The 16,831-nt window shown below is 44.4% G+C and overlaps 1 protein-coding gene and 1 non-coding gene across 2 annotated transcripts; one reads left to right on the top strand and one right to left on the bottom strand.

Moving 5' to 3' along the window:
- Positions 1-239: 239 nt before the first annotated feature.
- On the top strand, positions 240-311 carry TRNAE-UUC (transfer RNA glutamic acid (anticodon UUC)). The gene has a single exon. It is a non-coding gene; the product is annotated as a tRNA-Glu (tRNA).
- Positions 312-1,744: 1,433 nt separating this feature from the next.
- On the bottom strand, positions 1,745-13,464 carry LOC133068453 (CLOCK-interacting pacemaker-like). Its single transcript, XM_061159676.1, has 2 exons — positions 13,379-13,464; positions 1,745-4,118 (listed from the first exon to the last, which is right to left on the bottom strand). The coding sequence occupies exons 1-2, from the start codon at positions 13,462-13,464 to the stop codon at positions 3,233-3,235; spliced, it is 972 nt and encodes a 323-aa protein (XP_061015659.1). The 3' UTR covers positions 1,745-3,232.
- Positions 13,465-16,831: the final 3,367 nt, after the last annotated feature.

Here is a 16,831-nt window from a genome sequence, read left to right as displayed (position 1 = left end):
GCCGACTACCGCTGCGCCTCCCCGGGGCGGGGTGAGGGGTCGGAAAGGCGGCAGCACTCAGCTCCGGGCTCCTGGCCGCGCGCGACGAGACTCAGCACAACTAGGACTGCCGGCGCCGAGCGCCGAAAACCCGCGCAGGCGCGGAAGGCCGCGGCAGCTCGGCGGCCGCACCGCGCGGCGGAAGCGGAAGCAGATGGGCGCGATTCAATTGTCTTGTACTGTGGCGTTCTCACGTCCTGTCCCACATGGTCTAGCGGTTAGGATTCCTGGTTTTCACCCAGGCGGCCCGGGTTCGACTCCCGGTGTGGGAAGGAGAGAGTCTTTTAGAAGCCTGGTTAAGAAATTCACCATCAAGTAAACGGAGATCCTTCTTAGCAAGAAGACTCGATATAATTGAATAAAGGTGCGATTCCCTGAAGGGGAGTGGTCCACCTTGTAATTTGTAATACAGGAAATGCTGTTTGTGTAAGCAGTATCGTTGTTTTTGTCCATGATGTAATTTATTTAAAATATATTTATTGGTCAAACTTTATTAAACAATGACTTCTCTTGTTTTCCTCCCAGCATTGTTATGACATTATATAGCTTATAATTGATATTATAATGCTGTGTAAGTTTAAGGTGTACAACATGATGTTTTTTTTTTTTTTTTTTAGTTTTCAAGTAAGTGACTTTTATTTTTCTCTGACGTTTCACAGTCAATTTCTACAAAACTTCATACTTCCTCAAAAGAATTCACATTTGGTAAAGAAACCTCTACCGTAAAGAATTCATAGCTGGAAAGACACTTCAATATATGCACGAGAATTACTGTTCTGCCAAAGGAATCAAAGTCAGACAATACCATAATCAATAAAAGCAAGGAGAGTGTAATAAATTACAAATGTCACCAAGCTCCATTCCCATAACCAATTCAATCAGCAGCTTTTTCTAGATGTGTTTCAACACTGCCAACACCATCTGCCAAAACTTCTCTTAAGGGTTGGTGTGAGTTAAGAACGGCTTTCAGAAAACAACAGCTTTGCCACAGAACCTCAGACAAGATCAGGTCATGCATCAGGAAGACTGTGACTACTTACAGCCGTGTGAAACCAACGGAGGTCCTGCCGGTCAACTCCGAGGTTCCTCCACTTGTCAATCTGGCCTCTGGCCCCACAGGTCTGCTAGCCTCAATGGATGGCTCTTTGCTGGACCAGCTTCTCTACCTGGCTGCATCTGCTTACTGCTCCACTAGGGAGAGAACACCCATGCCAACAGCCTAGAGGGACTCGCAGCACCAAGTCACAAGATCAGAGAGGAGCCACTCAGCAAAGAGCACTGGTGATGGCTCTCGGCGTCTTTTGCCTGACAGGAGGAAGTGCAAACCTCCATCTAGGGAGAAGAGTCCAAGACGCATACAGTTCCACAGGGGAGTCTTCCGATGGCGTAAATTTGGTTCTCAGCAAGTGTGTTCAGATTTTTGCCTCAGTAAGACTCATGCCTGGTGCCCAGGCTGTTCTGAATGCACCTGTTTCTATGGCTTTGTTGCCAAACATATTCTGCCAAAAAGGAAGCGTCCTAGCATGGTGTGCAGAGCGGAGCTGCGGTAGCACCACACAGATTGAGGGGAGGCAAAGGAAGCGGGCCAAGAGAAAAAATATTAAAAGCAGCTGAGCCTCCTTAAAGACCTATTTGCCCTGATTTCTTAAACTCTTTCAGAAAGCACATGGCAGGTAATAATTCTGCATTGATTAGGAGAGTCTAAGAGAGTTTACTGGGTTGTTTATTTCTAAACTGCGTTTGAAAACAATATGCAGGCAATTCGAAGCCTTCTAATTTTAAAACTATGTTAAGAGTTACGACTAGCATTAGCTTCTAGCCTTGGAAGAACTTCAAGACCATTTTCCTTGCAGAAAAAATGAAGTTGGTCATTCTTAAGGTTTTCAAGAGAATGGAATTTTTTAAATGGGAGAATAAGAAGTTGGCAACTTTACAACCTAGAAATCTGGTTTATGATGAAGCCGAAAAACTGTGTATCACCTGCAAGTTCTCACAATACTCTCTATTTCTAGGTGGACTTCACAGAACCCATTATACCTTTGGCTTTGCTGCCAAAATCCAATGCATAAAACAAACATGGAAGACTGCTCCACATCACTGTGGCATCAGACGAATGAAAACTCTGGATGTGGAAAGAAAACGGATAACAAGAATGTTTTCCAAGTTTTTGTAGACTTGTATGTCATAACCTTGCAAAGATTTTAATTCAAAGTTTATCAAGCTTAATAATATTTTCTTTCTTCTTTTGTAAAAACAAGAGGGAAAAAAAGTGGTAGCAAAGGGCAGACTTGGATTACACAATTGGAAACCATGAAGCTGTCCTTAAGATTTTCACATATAAAACAGGTTGCATTGTTTCAAAAAAGAGAGGGAAAAAAAGGCATAAATTACTAGAATCTTCCAGCTCCTAACCAAGAGATGCTAGCCATTTCTCCTTTCTTCAGACTCTATGAGTCAAAAAAGCAGTTCATCAACTGTAGCTCCAGATGGTCCTAAATCCATTCTATACTTTACAAATCTGAAGTATTTCGCCTACCAATTTAAGAGAAATCTGGCTTGTGATTAAAGTCTAAGAGTTAACAGTGCTACTCTTTCCCTTTGACTTTCAAGTTTAAAAAAACAAAGCTTTAAGTGATTAAGTGCTTGCATCCGAAGAGCAATCTGTGCCAAAGCATTTCAGGTTCCTGCCAAAGGGCACAGGGCCTTGTGGAACGCAAGCGCCCTCCTCTTGTACCTTCGTCTGTCACTGAGACCTTCACGGGAAGACCCATGAAGGGCTCCTGTGTCACCTGCTCCCTGGCTTGACAGGCGTCGCTCTGAGTGCTAGCCGGCATCACTGCACCCTCGATCATGGCTGGTGAGTGGGGTGGCGGGAGGTGACAGCTAGAAGGGCCCGGCACAATCACCTCTCACACTTTGCCCCAGGAGCCATCAAACTGCCTGCAGGCTGAGGAAGAGGGACTCAAGGACACCCAAACCTGAGGTCCTCGCTGGAACAGAGACGAAGGTAAACTGTGCATAGACCACAGGTTCAGACAGCAGCCGGGTCCTGGCATGTGGCTTCGTAAGTGAACCAATGAACAGTCTGAGTTTAAAAGGAAAAGATCTTACGTAAGCTTTGGGAAACAGGAGTAGGTAACAGTAAGAGAGTTAAAAAGAAGCACTCAAGTAACAGGAAAATATGCCTTCGATCTTATATGTCTGGCTGCTCAGAGAATGCTTCCAGGTCACTGCTGGTATGACCTGACCCTGACGTTAAAGATGCCTGCAGCCTGGCCCAGGCCTGAGGAGCCCTGCTCTTAGTGGCCTCTATGAACAGCCGGGTCTGCTCCTTGAGCTGGTCAAGTTCCACCTGAGTTGCCTGGTTCTGACGAATCAACTCCTTGGTTTTCAAAGTGATCTCCAGCAAACCGGATTTGTGCAGGACTACCAGGGTATTTTGAAAGCGCCTGTGCTTGCTCTGCCGCTGCTCTGGGAAGCTATCTGGGCTGCGGCAGAAGTGCTCGGCAGCCCACAGAGCGGAGCTGTAACTGGCTGCCGGCGGGGACAGCGGGGAGCTGCTCTCCACCCCGTGCAGGGTACTGTCGGACGCACAGACGGGGCTGGCGGGGGAGGCAAAGGTCAGGCTGGGAGCTTTAGCCACGTGGCTGCTGGACACCGGCTGGAGAGTCTGTGGACTGCCACCCGCCACCAGGGAGGGCACGCCCTGCAGAGCCGAGTCCTCGGCAAGCTTGGCGCTGGGGGGCGCCGGGGTTGGGGGCCGGGGTGGGCCAGCACCAGTCTTGGTTGGCTCGCGAGCAGACAGGCCGGGCCCCAGTCTCTCAGTACAGACCTTCTTCTGCATGCCACCTTCTCCTCGTTCTTCTGGGCTGCGGGAAAGGCCCCTTTTGCCGGGGTGAGGGGCTATTTTGGTGTAAGAATTGAGAATGGGCAAGTAGTTCCTGGAGTCTGACTTTTTCTCACCGGCGTGACACGGGCTGACAGGAGACGGGACCGGCGGATGAAGGAATAAGAGCTGTGGCTGGGCCGAGATCACTTCAAAGGAGGGCTGGACAGTCCACGACTGGAGCTGGGAGGAGCTAATTGTGAAATGATTATCACAATAGGGTTAATTAACACCTCGATCACCTCACTTAATTATATAATCAGTATATCTTTTATACAGGGAATTCACTGCTTTCTTCTCCCACTAAGTGTATCTGTCAGGAGGATAGAGAGCTGGCCAGGAGGAGATGAGAAAAGACCCAGGAAAATTGATGTTTGATGACCGAGTTGGGAGGGAAGCAAGAATCTTCCTGAATCAGAAATCACTATGGCCTGAGAGTCTCCAAATAGAAATACTGCTTTAGCAGAGGTTTGCCCAGGGATGCAGACAGCAAGGGAAGATCCTTTCACCTGACCAGCTTCCACAGAACATGACATGGGTTAATGAGGCATGGAATCAGCTTCCGGATCGAATCACACATGGTTAGGTTGAGGTCAGGGCTCCTTGCAAATTCAATTTTTCAGAAGTGGAAAATGCCTTGAAATCTTCTAAGCTTCTAGGCCATTTCCAGAATGAAAATAAAGTCTTTCTTTCTATGCATATGAAACTGAACAGGACCCTGTGGGGCCCTCCCAGGTACAAAAAGCTTTTCCTTTTTGGCTTCTTACTTGCAGGATAAAGGATCCTTCTCCTAGACCCTCCAGAACACCAAAGAGCAGATTTTAACATTACTAACAAGGGCAGGAAGGGAAAGCAGAAGCGTGCGCCTTTTGCACGGGTCAAATAGATGAATTAGTAATTAGATATGCCTGGGTGCTAAGTCACTTCAGTCAAGTCCTGCTGTTTGGGACCCTACAGACTGTAGCCCACGAGGCCCCTCTCTCCGGGGGGATTCTCCAGGCAAGAACATTGGAGTGGCTTGGCATGCCATCCTCCAAGGGATCTTCCCAACCCAAGGACTGAACCCAGGTCTCCCACATTGCAAGCAGATTCTTTACCATCTGAGTCGCCAGAGAAGCCCAAGAATACTGCAGTGGGTAGCCTATCCTTTCTCCAGTGGCTCTTCCCAACCCTGGAATCGAACTGGGCTTTTCTGCATTGCAGGTAGATTCTTTACCAGCTGAGCTACCTGGAAAGCCCCAACAATTAGATATGTCAGTACAGCTTCTGCATCATGCAAATCTTTGTCGGTGACGCTAATCTCTAATGTTCTCTAAGATGCAGCCTCATTTTTGGTTTACTATCTTAAGAAGGGGAACTTCCAAAGGCTACCATTTTGTCTTTTCTGATCGTAGTAGCCCACACTCCAAGATTCAAGGGGCAATAGGATAATGTCAGTTGTCAAGTAGGAGATTTGACTTATACCTGACAGGGTCAGGTACTTTCACAGATCCGTTGGAACCACTTTGAAATAAACTTAGGCCACAACTTCATTTATTTCAAGCTCCAGTGAACAACACAAAGTACTGGAGGAGCAGGAAGAACAAAAAACAACATTAATTCTAATAATTCTGAGCTGCCTAACCATAGGAAGAGAAGAAAGTCAAACCAAAGCCAGTGTAAGTTAACAGAACAAATGGCTATAGTTCCTCTATAGGGTTGGGGATGTATTTACAGTCTGTCCTTGGGGCAATGTCGCAAGGTCCTTCCGAATCTGGTGCATCCAGTCTATCCTTGCTTCAGTGGGAAGAGTCTGGGAACTGACTTGGCTCTTGGTACTGGGCCAGAGGCAATATAGTCCATTGCAGTGACTCAAGCGAAGTTTCCAGTCACCAAGCCTAGAGCTCTTTAGCTGTACATATCAAATAATACTTCAGTAGATAGCCCATTTATTTCATTCCCAGGACACCACTGCCCGATCCCTCTTGTTCCAGCACTGCTTCAGTAGCTGAGCTCACCTTTTGCCTGGCAGGTTTGCTCCTATACTCTTGCCCTCTGGGATTCCATGACTCCCATTTAATCAGGAGCCCGCATGCCTTTTCTCAGGGGCCCTGCTCTGTGCAAGACTTCTACCAAAGTGTTTTCAAGCAGCAAATGCTCTCTTCATCAGTGCATTTCACAATCCCTTATGGAGGAAATATTGTCTGGACCTCTTTGAGGGGCACAGTGGATGGACAGGTGTGTTCACATTTGATAAATCCTCAGGCCAAACTATAAGAAAGGAACACAGCCCCACCCATCAACATAAAATAAAGACTTACTGAGTATGGCCCCACCCATCAGAAGAAGACCCAGATTCCTCCACAGCCAGTCCCTCCCATCAGAAAGCTTCCACAAGCCTCTTAACTTTATCCATTAGAGGGCAGAGAGAATGGAAACCACATTTACAAAAAACTAACCAAACTGATTACCTGGATCACAGTCTTGTCTAACTCAGTGAAACTATGAGCTATGCCATGTACAGCCACCCAAGATGGACAGGTCATGGTGAAGAGTTCTGACAAAATGTGGTCCACGGGAGAAGGGAATGGCAAACCACTTCAGTATTCTTGCCTTGAGAACCTCATGAACAGTATGAAAAGGAAAAAAGATAGGACACTGAAAGATGAAATCCCCAGGTTGGTAGGTACCCAATATGTTACTGGAGAAGAGTGGAGAAATAACTCCAGAGAGAATGAACAGATGGAGCCAAAGTGAAAACAACACCCAGCTGTGGATGTGACTGGTGATGGAAGTAAAGTCTGATGCTGTAAAGAACAATATTGCATAGGAACCTGGAATGTTAGGTAAATTGGAAGTGGCCAAATAGGAGACGGCAAGAGTGAACATCAACATTTTAGGAATCAGAGAACTTAAATGGACTGGAATGGATGAATTTAACTAGAGGACGATTATATCTACTACTGTGGGCAAGAATTCCTTAGAAGAAATGGAGTAGCCCTCACAGTCAACAAAAGAATCCAAAATGCAGTACTTGGGTGCAATCTCAAAAATGACAGGATGATCTCTGTTCATTTCCAAGCAAACCATTCAATATCATGTAATCCAAGTCTATGCCATAACCATTAATGCCAAAGAAGTTGAAGTTGAATGGTTCTATGAAAACCTACAAGACCTCCAAGAACTAATACCAAAAAAAGATGTCCTTTTCATCATAGGGGACTGGAATGAAAAAAGTAGGAAGTCAAGAGATACCTGGAATAACAGGCAAGCTTGGCCTTGGAGTACAAAATGAAGCAGGGCAAAGGCTAACAGTTTTGCCAAGAGAACATACTGGTCATAGCAAACACCCTCTTCCAACAACACAAAAGATGACTCTTCGCATGGACATCACCAGGTGATCAATACTGAAATCAAATTGATTATATTCTTTGCCACTGAAGATGGGGAAGCTCTATACAACCAGCAAAAACAAAACCAGAAGCTGACTGTGGCTCAGATCCTGAACTCCTTATTGCAAAATTCAGACTTAAATTGAAGAAAGTCGGGAAAATCACTAGACCATTCAGGTATGACCTAAATCAAATCCCTTATATAGTGGAAGTGACAAATAGATTCAAGGGATTAGATCTCATAGATAGAGTGCCTGAAGAACTATGGACAGAGGTTTGTGACATTGTACAGTGGGCAGTAATCAAAACCATCCCAAGAAGAAGAAGAAATGCAAAAAGGCAAAATGGTTGTCTGAGAAGGCCTTACAAATAGCTGCGAAAAGAAAAGAAGTGAAAGGCAAAGGAGAAAAGGAAAGATATATCCATCTGAAAGCCGAGTTCCAAAAATATCAAGGAGAGAGAAGAAGCCTTCCTAAGTAATCAATGCAAAGAAATAGAGGAAAACAGTAGAATGGGAAAGACTAGAGATCTCTTCAAGAAAATTAGAGATACCAAGGGAACATTACATACAAAGATGGGCACTATAAAGAACATTTGAAATGATATAGGCCTAACAGAAGCATAAGATATTAAGAAGAGGTGGCAAGAATACACAGGATAACTATACAAAAAAGTTCTTAAATACCCAGATAACCACAATGGTGTGATTACTCACCTAGAGCCAGAGACCCTAGAGTGTAAAGTCAAGCGGGCCTTAGGGAGCATCACTGCGAACAAAGCTAGTGCAGGTGATGGAATACCAGCTGAGCTATTTCAAATCCTAAAAGATGATGCTGTTAAAGTGCTGCCCTCAGTATGCCAGCAAATTTGGAAAACTGAACCACAGGACTGGAAAAAGGTCAGTTTTCAATCCCAAAGAATGTTCAAATTAGTGCACAATTGCACTCATCTCACATGCTAGCAAAGTAATGCTCAAAATTCTCCAAGCTAGGCTTCAACAGTATGTGAACCAAGAACTTCCAGATGTCCAAACTGGATACAGAAAAGGCAAAGGAACCAGAGATCAAATTGCCAACATCTGTTGGATCATAGAAAAAGCAAGAGAATTTCAGAAGAACGTCTACTTCTTTTTCTGTGTCTACTTCTACTTCTGTGACTATGCTAAAGCCTTTGACTGTCTCAGTTCAGCTCAGTTCAATCGCTCAGTTGTGTTCAACTCTTTGGGACCGCATGGACTGCAGCACACCAGGCTTCCCTGTCCATTAGCAACTCCTGGGCCTTGCTCAAACTCATGACCATCGAGTCAGTGATGTCATTCAACCATCTCATCCTCTGTCATCTCCGTCTCCTCCTGCCTTCAATCTTTCCCAGCATCAGGATCTTTTCCAGAGACTCAGTTCTTTGCATGAGGTAGCCAAAGTTTTGGAGCTTCAGCTTCAGCATCAGTACTTCTAATGAGTATTCAGGACTGATTTCCTTTAGGATTAACTGGTTTGATCTCCTGCAGAAGAAAGGACTCTCAAGAGTCCAGAGTTCAAAAGATGGTGTTCATCTTTCTTTATGGTCCAATTCCAGCATGACTGCTGGAATAATCATATCTTTGACTAGACAGATTTTTGTTGGCAAAGTAACATCTCTGCTTTTTTTGTTGTTGTTGTTCAGTTTTATTTATTTATTTATTTTTTACTTTACAATATTGTGTTGGTTTTGCCATACATTGACTTTTTAATATGCAGTCTAGGTTGGTCAGAGCTTTTCTTCCAGAAAGTGAGCATCTTTTAATTTCATGGCTAGATCACAACAAACTGGAAAATTCTTAAAGAGAATGGAATGCCAGACCACCCTACCTGCCTCTTGAGAAATCAGTATGCAGGTCAAGAAGCAAATGCAGGTTAGAACCAGACATTGAACAACAGACTGGTTCCAAATTGGGAAAGGAGTACCTCAAGACTCTATATTGTCACCCTGCTTATTTAACTTATACGCAGAGCATCATGCGAAATGCCAGACTGGAAGAAGCACAAGCTGGAATCGAGATTGCTGCGAGAAATATCAATAACCTCAGATATGCAGATGACACCACTCTTATGGCAGAAAGTGAAGAACTAAAGAGCCTCTTGCTGAAAGTGAAAGAGGAGAGTGAAAAGGCTGCATTAAAACTCATTGTTCAAAGAACAAGATCATGGCATCTGGTCCCATCACTTCATGGCAAATAGATGGGGAAACCATGGAAACAGTATCAGATTTTATTTTTCTTGGGCTTCAAAATCACTGAAGATGGTGACTGTGGCCATGAAATTAAAAGACACTTGCTCCTTGGAAGAAAAGCTATGACAAACCTAGACAGCATATTAAAAAATAGAGACAGTACTTTACTGACAATGGTCCACCCACTCAAAGCTATGGTTTTTCCAGTAGTCATGTTTGGATGTGAGAGTTGGACCATAAGGAAAGCTGAACGCCAAAGAATTGATGCTTTTGAACTGTGGTGTTGGAGAAGGCTCTTGAGAGTACCTTGGACTACAAGGAGATCAAACCAGTCCATCCTAAAGGAAATCAGTCCCTGAATATTCATTGGAAGGACTGATGCTGAAATTGAAGCTCCAAAACTTTGGCCACCTGATGGGAAGAACTGACTCATTTGAAAAGACCTTGATGCTGGGAAAGATTGAAGGCAGGAGAAGAAGGGGACGACAGAGGATGAGATGGTTGGATGGCATCACTGACTCGATAGTCATGAGTTTGAGCAAGCTCCAGGAGTGGGTGATGCATAGGGAAGCCCGACATGCTGCAGTCCATGGGGTCGCAAAGAGTTGGACATGACTGAGCGACTGAACTGAACTGAACTGAACTCCAACATGACTGTTTACTTAAGCCCTTAAACATGTTAATCTATCCTCTACTGTGGATGTATGGCTTTATAACCTCATTGAAGGTGGGTCCCTCTTGATCTAGTTAACTAAACCAAGAAAACTTGGACTTATAGCCGTTCCTAGATTCCCAAACTAACATATAGAGTCATATCAGTAAGTTTCACTCCCAACATTATTTTATGTCTCCTCGGTCTAGTAATCTTAGGATCCATCATCCCCACACATATTCCTTATCTTTCTTCTAATATAAATTGGTTTAATCTAACAATTATTAAACTATCTCCTGCTGAGTCATATCCGACCTCCTGTGCTGGGCTGAGAGTGAATTCCAGTTTGGGATCTGAAAACTTTGAAAGGTGCTGAGTGTGGATAGTTGGAATTCCCTTGCAAGGTAACTACTGGTTAAGGTCCATGTTGAGTCCCTTGGTGCGAAGCGTGGTTTCTGAACTGGCAGCACTGGCTTCTTCTGGAAGCTTTCTGGAACCGCAAAAACTCAGGCCACACTCAGGGCTTTACTGATTCAAAATATTCATATTAACAGGTTACTCAGGTGATTCTTATGCATATTAAAGTCTTAAAAACACTTATTGAGTCTTCAAGCAAGGGAAGTCTGGCTTCCTTCAGACAGTGGGAAGGAACTTCTATTAGCAAAGAAAAAGCTCAAAAAAACTTGGGCTTTATAACTGTCCATTCATCTGAGTCAAGTCACATATTCCTATTCCATGCATTGGTGTTCCATTCTTCCGTAATCAATACCTTGACTTTCACCTAAGTGACATGCAGAGGTTATGAATCTACTTGTGCTGTAATTCTAGAACTTGTTGAATCAAATTATGAACTTGACTTTCAGCTCTACCTCTTATTACTTATTTCTATAAAAGATAATGGGTTGCCTGAGGTCCATGATAACAGATCTCTAGTCCTCTGACCATATCTTGAATTGAGAGCTTAAGCTTACAGTAACTCATTTTCTTTATGTAACTCTCCAGTGCAATCAGAAACATCCAGCTCACTGTCACTGTAGTTGATTGAATACTTTACCTTTGATAGACCTATTATTCTAGGTAATACCAGGTTATAATTTAAGTAAACATGTTACTACTACATATGTGAACTACCAGTATTTCATTTTCCACTGATAATGAGGTCATTGTTATGTTTATGCCCAGGCAAAGATAATCAATGTCAAATTTTTGTTTTCAAATTTCCTGAAAGCACTGCTGTCTAAAAAAATTGAGTATGTGGATATCTAGCTCAACAATAGAAACACTTCAAAATTGTCTAATAGATGAAGGGATAGAGAAGCAAAAAGGAAGGAGGTGACATTAGCAGACTTAGGAGGATCTTCCTGCTGACATTTTGGAGTCTGCAGATAATACATCTGGAACCAGCCAGGCTGTTAAATCTACAGTCACTCAGTCACTTGCAGAGGCTGCTACTGAAATACATGGACAGCTCCTGTTACCCTGTTGGAAATGCCAAAGACACTGGGGGCTGGGATCAATTGCCATTCTTGAGAAGAAGAAAAATTACCCCTTCCTTCCACCTTCCAAACTCCTGTCAGTGTCTCCAAGTGACTGAATCTAATCAGAAGCCAGCTGGCCAGGAATACTGGAAATGCTTGTATGTTTACAACCCCCTGCAATACGGAGCAGATGAAACAGACCCAGAGTTTACCAAACTTAACTTTACCACTTGTTTAGTTGACAGTCATCTCTGAAACTAGAGGCTTTGAATTTGAGCTTACACAACAAAGCACTCCCAACACATACTTGCTAAGAAACAACCATATTCTTTGCTCACGATTTAGGAAGGGCTCAGCAGTACAGTTTTCCTGTTTCACATGACACCTGCCAGTCAGTCACTCCCTTGGCCGGGTTCAGCTGGTGGTTAGGCTGGGCTGAGGCCAGGACTTCACAACGTGGCACCTTTCTCCAGTGCTGCTATACATGCTGTGGACTTCTTATGCATGGTGATCTCAAGGCAGTTTCACTTTTTACATAGTCGCTAATTTTCAAAAGAAAGGATTGGGAATGACGACTCCAAAGCTAAGTGAGAACTGGCTTAGTGTCACTTCTGCTATGTTCTTTTTGTCAGCGCAGTCCCAGATCAGCTCAGATTCAAGGGAGCAGAGAAATAGACATCCCCGCTCAGCAGAGAAGCACACATTTATGCAGAGAGAAGAAATAATGGTGGCGGTAACATCTAGAAATGTGTTGGTCTTGTTTTCAACTTTCAACCAAACCTAACCCAGAATTTCTCAGAATTGTCTCCCACAGTCTTCTCTCTAGGCTCTGATTTCCTTTCCCACTTTGCCTCCAAGGTCTTGTGCAGATATGAATAATGCCTTGATTTGAAGCCTCAGTAAAGGATGCTCCATTTTTGTTGAGAAAACAAAATGCTCATAAAAAAGAAAAACAATCAACCTTTTATAGAAGCCTGCTTTATTAAAAGGTGTGAGTTCTCCATCCTGAGGGAGGAGCAAAACAATTGAAATTATTTTGTGGCATATAACTTAATGTGGGACAGAATCAACAATGACCCATTTCCCTAATATTTGCATAAACCACAAAAAACCTAGATTCCCCCCAGCTAGTGCTCTCTCACTGCCTTTCAGACTTTCCCCGATAGGGCTGTACTTATTTCATGCTGTTTCACTTTTTTATTAATAAAAATAAATTGTTCATGATAATGTATTAATGCATGCATGCTAAGTCACTTCAGTTGTGTCTGACTCTGCAACCCACCAGGCTCCTCTGTCCATGGAACAAGAAAACTGGAGTGGGTTGCCATACCCTCCTCCAGGGGACCTTCCTGACCCAAGGATCAAACCCATATCTCTAACCTTTTATACATAGTAAGGCGGGTTCTTTACCCCTAGCACCACCTGGAAAATCCAATGTATTAATGAAAAGTGAAAGTGAAGTCAGTCAAGTCTGACTCTGTGAACCAGTATTCTGAGGCCAGAACACTGGAGTGAGTAGCCATTCCCTTTTCCAGGGGATCTTCCCAACCCAGGGATTGAACCCAGATCTTCTGCATTGCAAATGGATTCTTTACCTGCTGAGCCACCAGTGAAGCTGAAATGTGTTAATAAATCTTATCAATTATTTCAAAAGGATTTTAAAAACAAGACAAACAAGACTCAACATGGAGGTGCTTCTACTAAGCCCCACTTTCTCAAACTGAGACTTAATTACAGTTTCTACTCTCCCAAGAGCAGAACCTTAAACCGGTCAACAGGGAATTGCTGATCCACACCAGTGAAGTCATCTGCCAGTTTAACCCCTGTCATTCTCTTAAGGAAAGTAAGCTTGCAATAACCAATCTTCTTTTCTGGAAAAGTATTATTTCCGTATCCCTCTCCCTTCTGCCTATAAAAGTTTTCTTAATTTTGTAACAGCTCCTCAGAGCTCTTTTCTATCTGCTAGATTGAAAGCTGCTCAATTCACAAATTATCAAATAGAGACAATGAGAGCTTAAAATTTACTCAGTTGAATTTTGCTTTTCAAAAAAGGTTAAAACAATAGTCACATTAAGATATAAATAAATATACAAGAAAATATGCTAATCAAGAGAGGATGAAAAAGCATAAATGTGTCCTGAGGGTTAAATTCTATTCCAAACTCCATACTTTGGACTTTGATGACATAGGAGCTAAGCCCTGGAGGCAGAGCCTCTCTTGCAGACAGAGTCGAGCAGATGTGGTGTTACTGGGGTGGGGGGCACATTCTGAACTCCTCGTGTGCTCCAGAGACAATTATCAAGCTCATGTGGCTATACCTCCACCCTTATGCCTATGAGGGTGTAAGGCTAAAACCTCATCCACGTAGCCAGGTGTTGTGGACAGCCCAGAGAAGACGATCCAGTTCTTACTTTTCAGGGTGCTTTTTTATGGAGTAGTTGTTAGAGAGAAACAGTTGGATGTCCATAATGTATCCATTGACTCCTGACTCACTTATGTGAGTAGGTAAACCTACGTAGGAAAACCTGAGAGCATCTTACTGATTTTCATCCAGTTTCCATCTACTCAGTTGTGATGTTCCCTTGACCTTGAGGTAGGAGATAGATGGGCTCCAGGTTAGACATTTACACCTGGCCTCATATTTACTTTTTATGGGGCATGAAGAAGTGGGCTTCAGGCTGGGAACTTACAACTCTTTCCTGAGACAAGAGATAGGTGGGCTCCAGTTAAGGTATTCACAATCAGCCTCCTGTTTGCCCTCTGAAACGGAAGTAACAATGATACAAGGTAAATAGTCAGTGTTTGTCTCTTGCAAACACCTTAATGTAATAGTCATGGTGAGGGCAAAGAGGTGCAAAATCCTCTGTGAGTAAAGGATTGTGGGATCTCCTTTCCTCCATGTTTCGGCACAAGGGAGAGGCTATACATGCACAGAAAGGCTCCTTGTGTGTCCAAAGTCAGGGGTAAGGCCAGACCATGAGTCTTACTTCTCCCAGAAGCCTTTACTTTGAAATCCATCTTGGCTGAGGGGTGCATGTTCACCCTAGGGGAGGGTTCCATGATAGGTCAAATATGGAAAAAGAAACCAGATACCTGGCCTGAAGGAAGGCAAAGACTGGAAGAACTGACCTATATAAATGATTTAACCGCCTCTTTACCGCACTCCTCCTCACTAAGGGAGGTAGATGTCCACACCCTTTCTCTCCAGGTGTGTATTTTTGCCTTGTTTCCATCTTAACTAAACAAACAATTTCTCTATGTGCTTTCCCACTTGTTATTGTGCTGTGTCTCTAATAATAAACTTTGTACCTGCATTTACTGTTTCTGCCTCTGTGATAAATGCATTTTTCACTGGGGACAAAGATCCAGGGAAAAATAGCCTCCAGACTCTAACCCATGCTGGTCTGGTGGCTAGGATCCCTGGTTCTAAGCCAGGTTCAATTCCCTATTCAATGCCTGGGCAGGGAATTAAGATCCTGCTTCATGCCACTGCTCACTGCTGCTCAGAGATCAACTTGACCTTCTAAAGAGCCCCCAGTGATCCCCTGCTTTCCTTCCTCACTACAATGGCTTTGATTCTGAGCCCAAACCTCCCACCGAAAGGGTCTACAGCCTCCCCTTACCTTTTGCAGCCATTCAGTAGGGGACCACTGGGATTGGAATGACATCAGGTAGCAGCCCCTGACAAATCCTCCATGACTTTCCATTTTTGTATCTATGATGATGCCTTGAATGGAGACATCATGGCGGAAATCATGATTCTACAGACTCAGTGTGCACTTGTATTTCCTTCAACCAGAGACACCAAGCATGGCCCAGAAAGAGGCTTCCAAACGAGGGCACCCAGAGTAGGAGAGCCCAAGAACGCTGGAGGGAGCCAGTGCCTGACTGTGACTCCCAGACTGCCAGCCCTGCCTGTCCAGGTCTGGAGGGGAGGGCAGCTTCCTGGGAGGCCTCCAAGAATAGCCTTGGACTTGACTGTGGTTGAGCCTCATAAGTTACAGAAGCATTTGGCCTGGAGCCAGATTGCTCCTTGACTTTTTTCAGGATTCAATTGAGAAGCTTGAGGGCTACCCTGTCCTGGGTCTGAATAGGTCAGACTTTGAGGGGTTGTGACAAAACTGGCCCATTAGTCTGGGTCAACAACCAATCGATGCCAAAATCAAGGTTATGCCATGCAGACGACCAGGCCTGCCTGCATGGTACGAAGTGTTGCTGAGCAAAAGCTAATGTATCCACTTGGGCAGAAAGCCCAACTCTGACAGCAGAAGTCTGCAGTCAAGTAAAGTACTTTACTTTCAAGGCTCTGAGCAAGAGAGTGGGAGAAAATCTCCGATTCACTGCAACTAGGCTTTTGAGTTGGGAGTGTTTTTAAAGGGAAGAACAAAGAGGCTGGAATCAACCATTGTCTGAGACATTTCTCTGACATTTCTTGGTCATAGTTTTGAGGGTCAGGATGTCTCTAGTTTCTGAATCTCTGGCTAGGAGGTCCATGGCTGGGCAGGAAGGTGGTACTGTGAGCTCATCTTGCCCTGGTGAAACAAACTGAGCTTGTACATTAATGATGATGTTGACAACAACAGTTTTAGCACATCAGTGATGTTAGCAACAACAGCAATCTGAGTCATCTGACTCTGGGTGATTAGTATCCAGTCAGCACACTATTGAGATCTGAGAGGATGAGGAAGGGATTGAGGTCATCATAGACTTAGCAAGGGAACTCAGTTTTAGGGGGACCCAGTTTCAAAAGTAGCCATGAGTTTCAACTGTCACTAGGCCAGTGTAAGAGGTTTGATTAGGGACTACTTTAGAAAGCCAGTTCTCCTTGTGTTTCTGAGTGAATCTCTTACCTTGACCTGGGTCACTTCAGGCACCTCACAACTCTAACAAGGAAGCTGAATCTGATCTGAAGACCAAACACTTTCCAGGGCTGGGTGTCTGACAGGTGGCGGGAACACAAGGAGTGCAGACCAAGTTATCCAGAGAGAAGAAGACGAGGGTGGGGCACGGGGCCAGGTGAGCAGCTGTTTCCTGGCCGCTGGGACCCCCACATGGGCCGCAAGCACAGGCCTGAGCTGAGCCCACTTCTTGGCTGGGGAGCAGGTGGTGCTGAGGCTCTGGGGCTGCTTCCTGTCTTCAGTGGTCCTGGCAGGGCAGGCATCAGTCCCCCTGCAGGAGGGAGGGGTTTGTCCCACTC

Source organism: Dama dama, chromosome 13, assembly GCF_033118175.1.
Source record: "Dama dama isolate Ldn47 chromosome 13, ASM3311817v1, whole genome shotgun sequence".
Classification (NCBI taxonomy): domain Eukaryota; kingdom Metazoa; phylum Chordata; class Mammalia; order Artiodactyla; family Cervidae; genus Dama; species Dama dama.
Note: the sequence above shows the minus strand (reverse complement) of the source record. Positions and strands in the feature narration are given on the sequence as shown.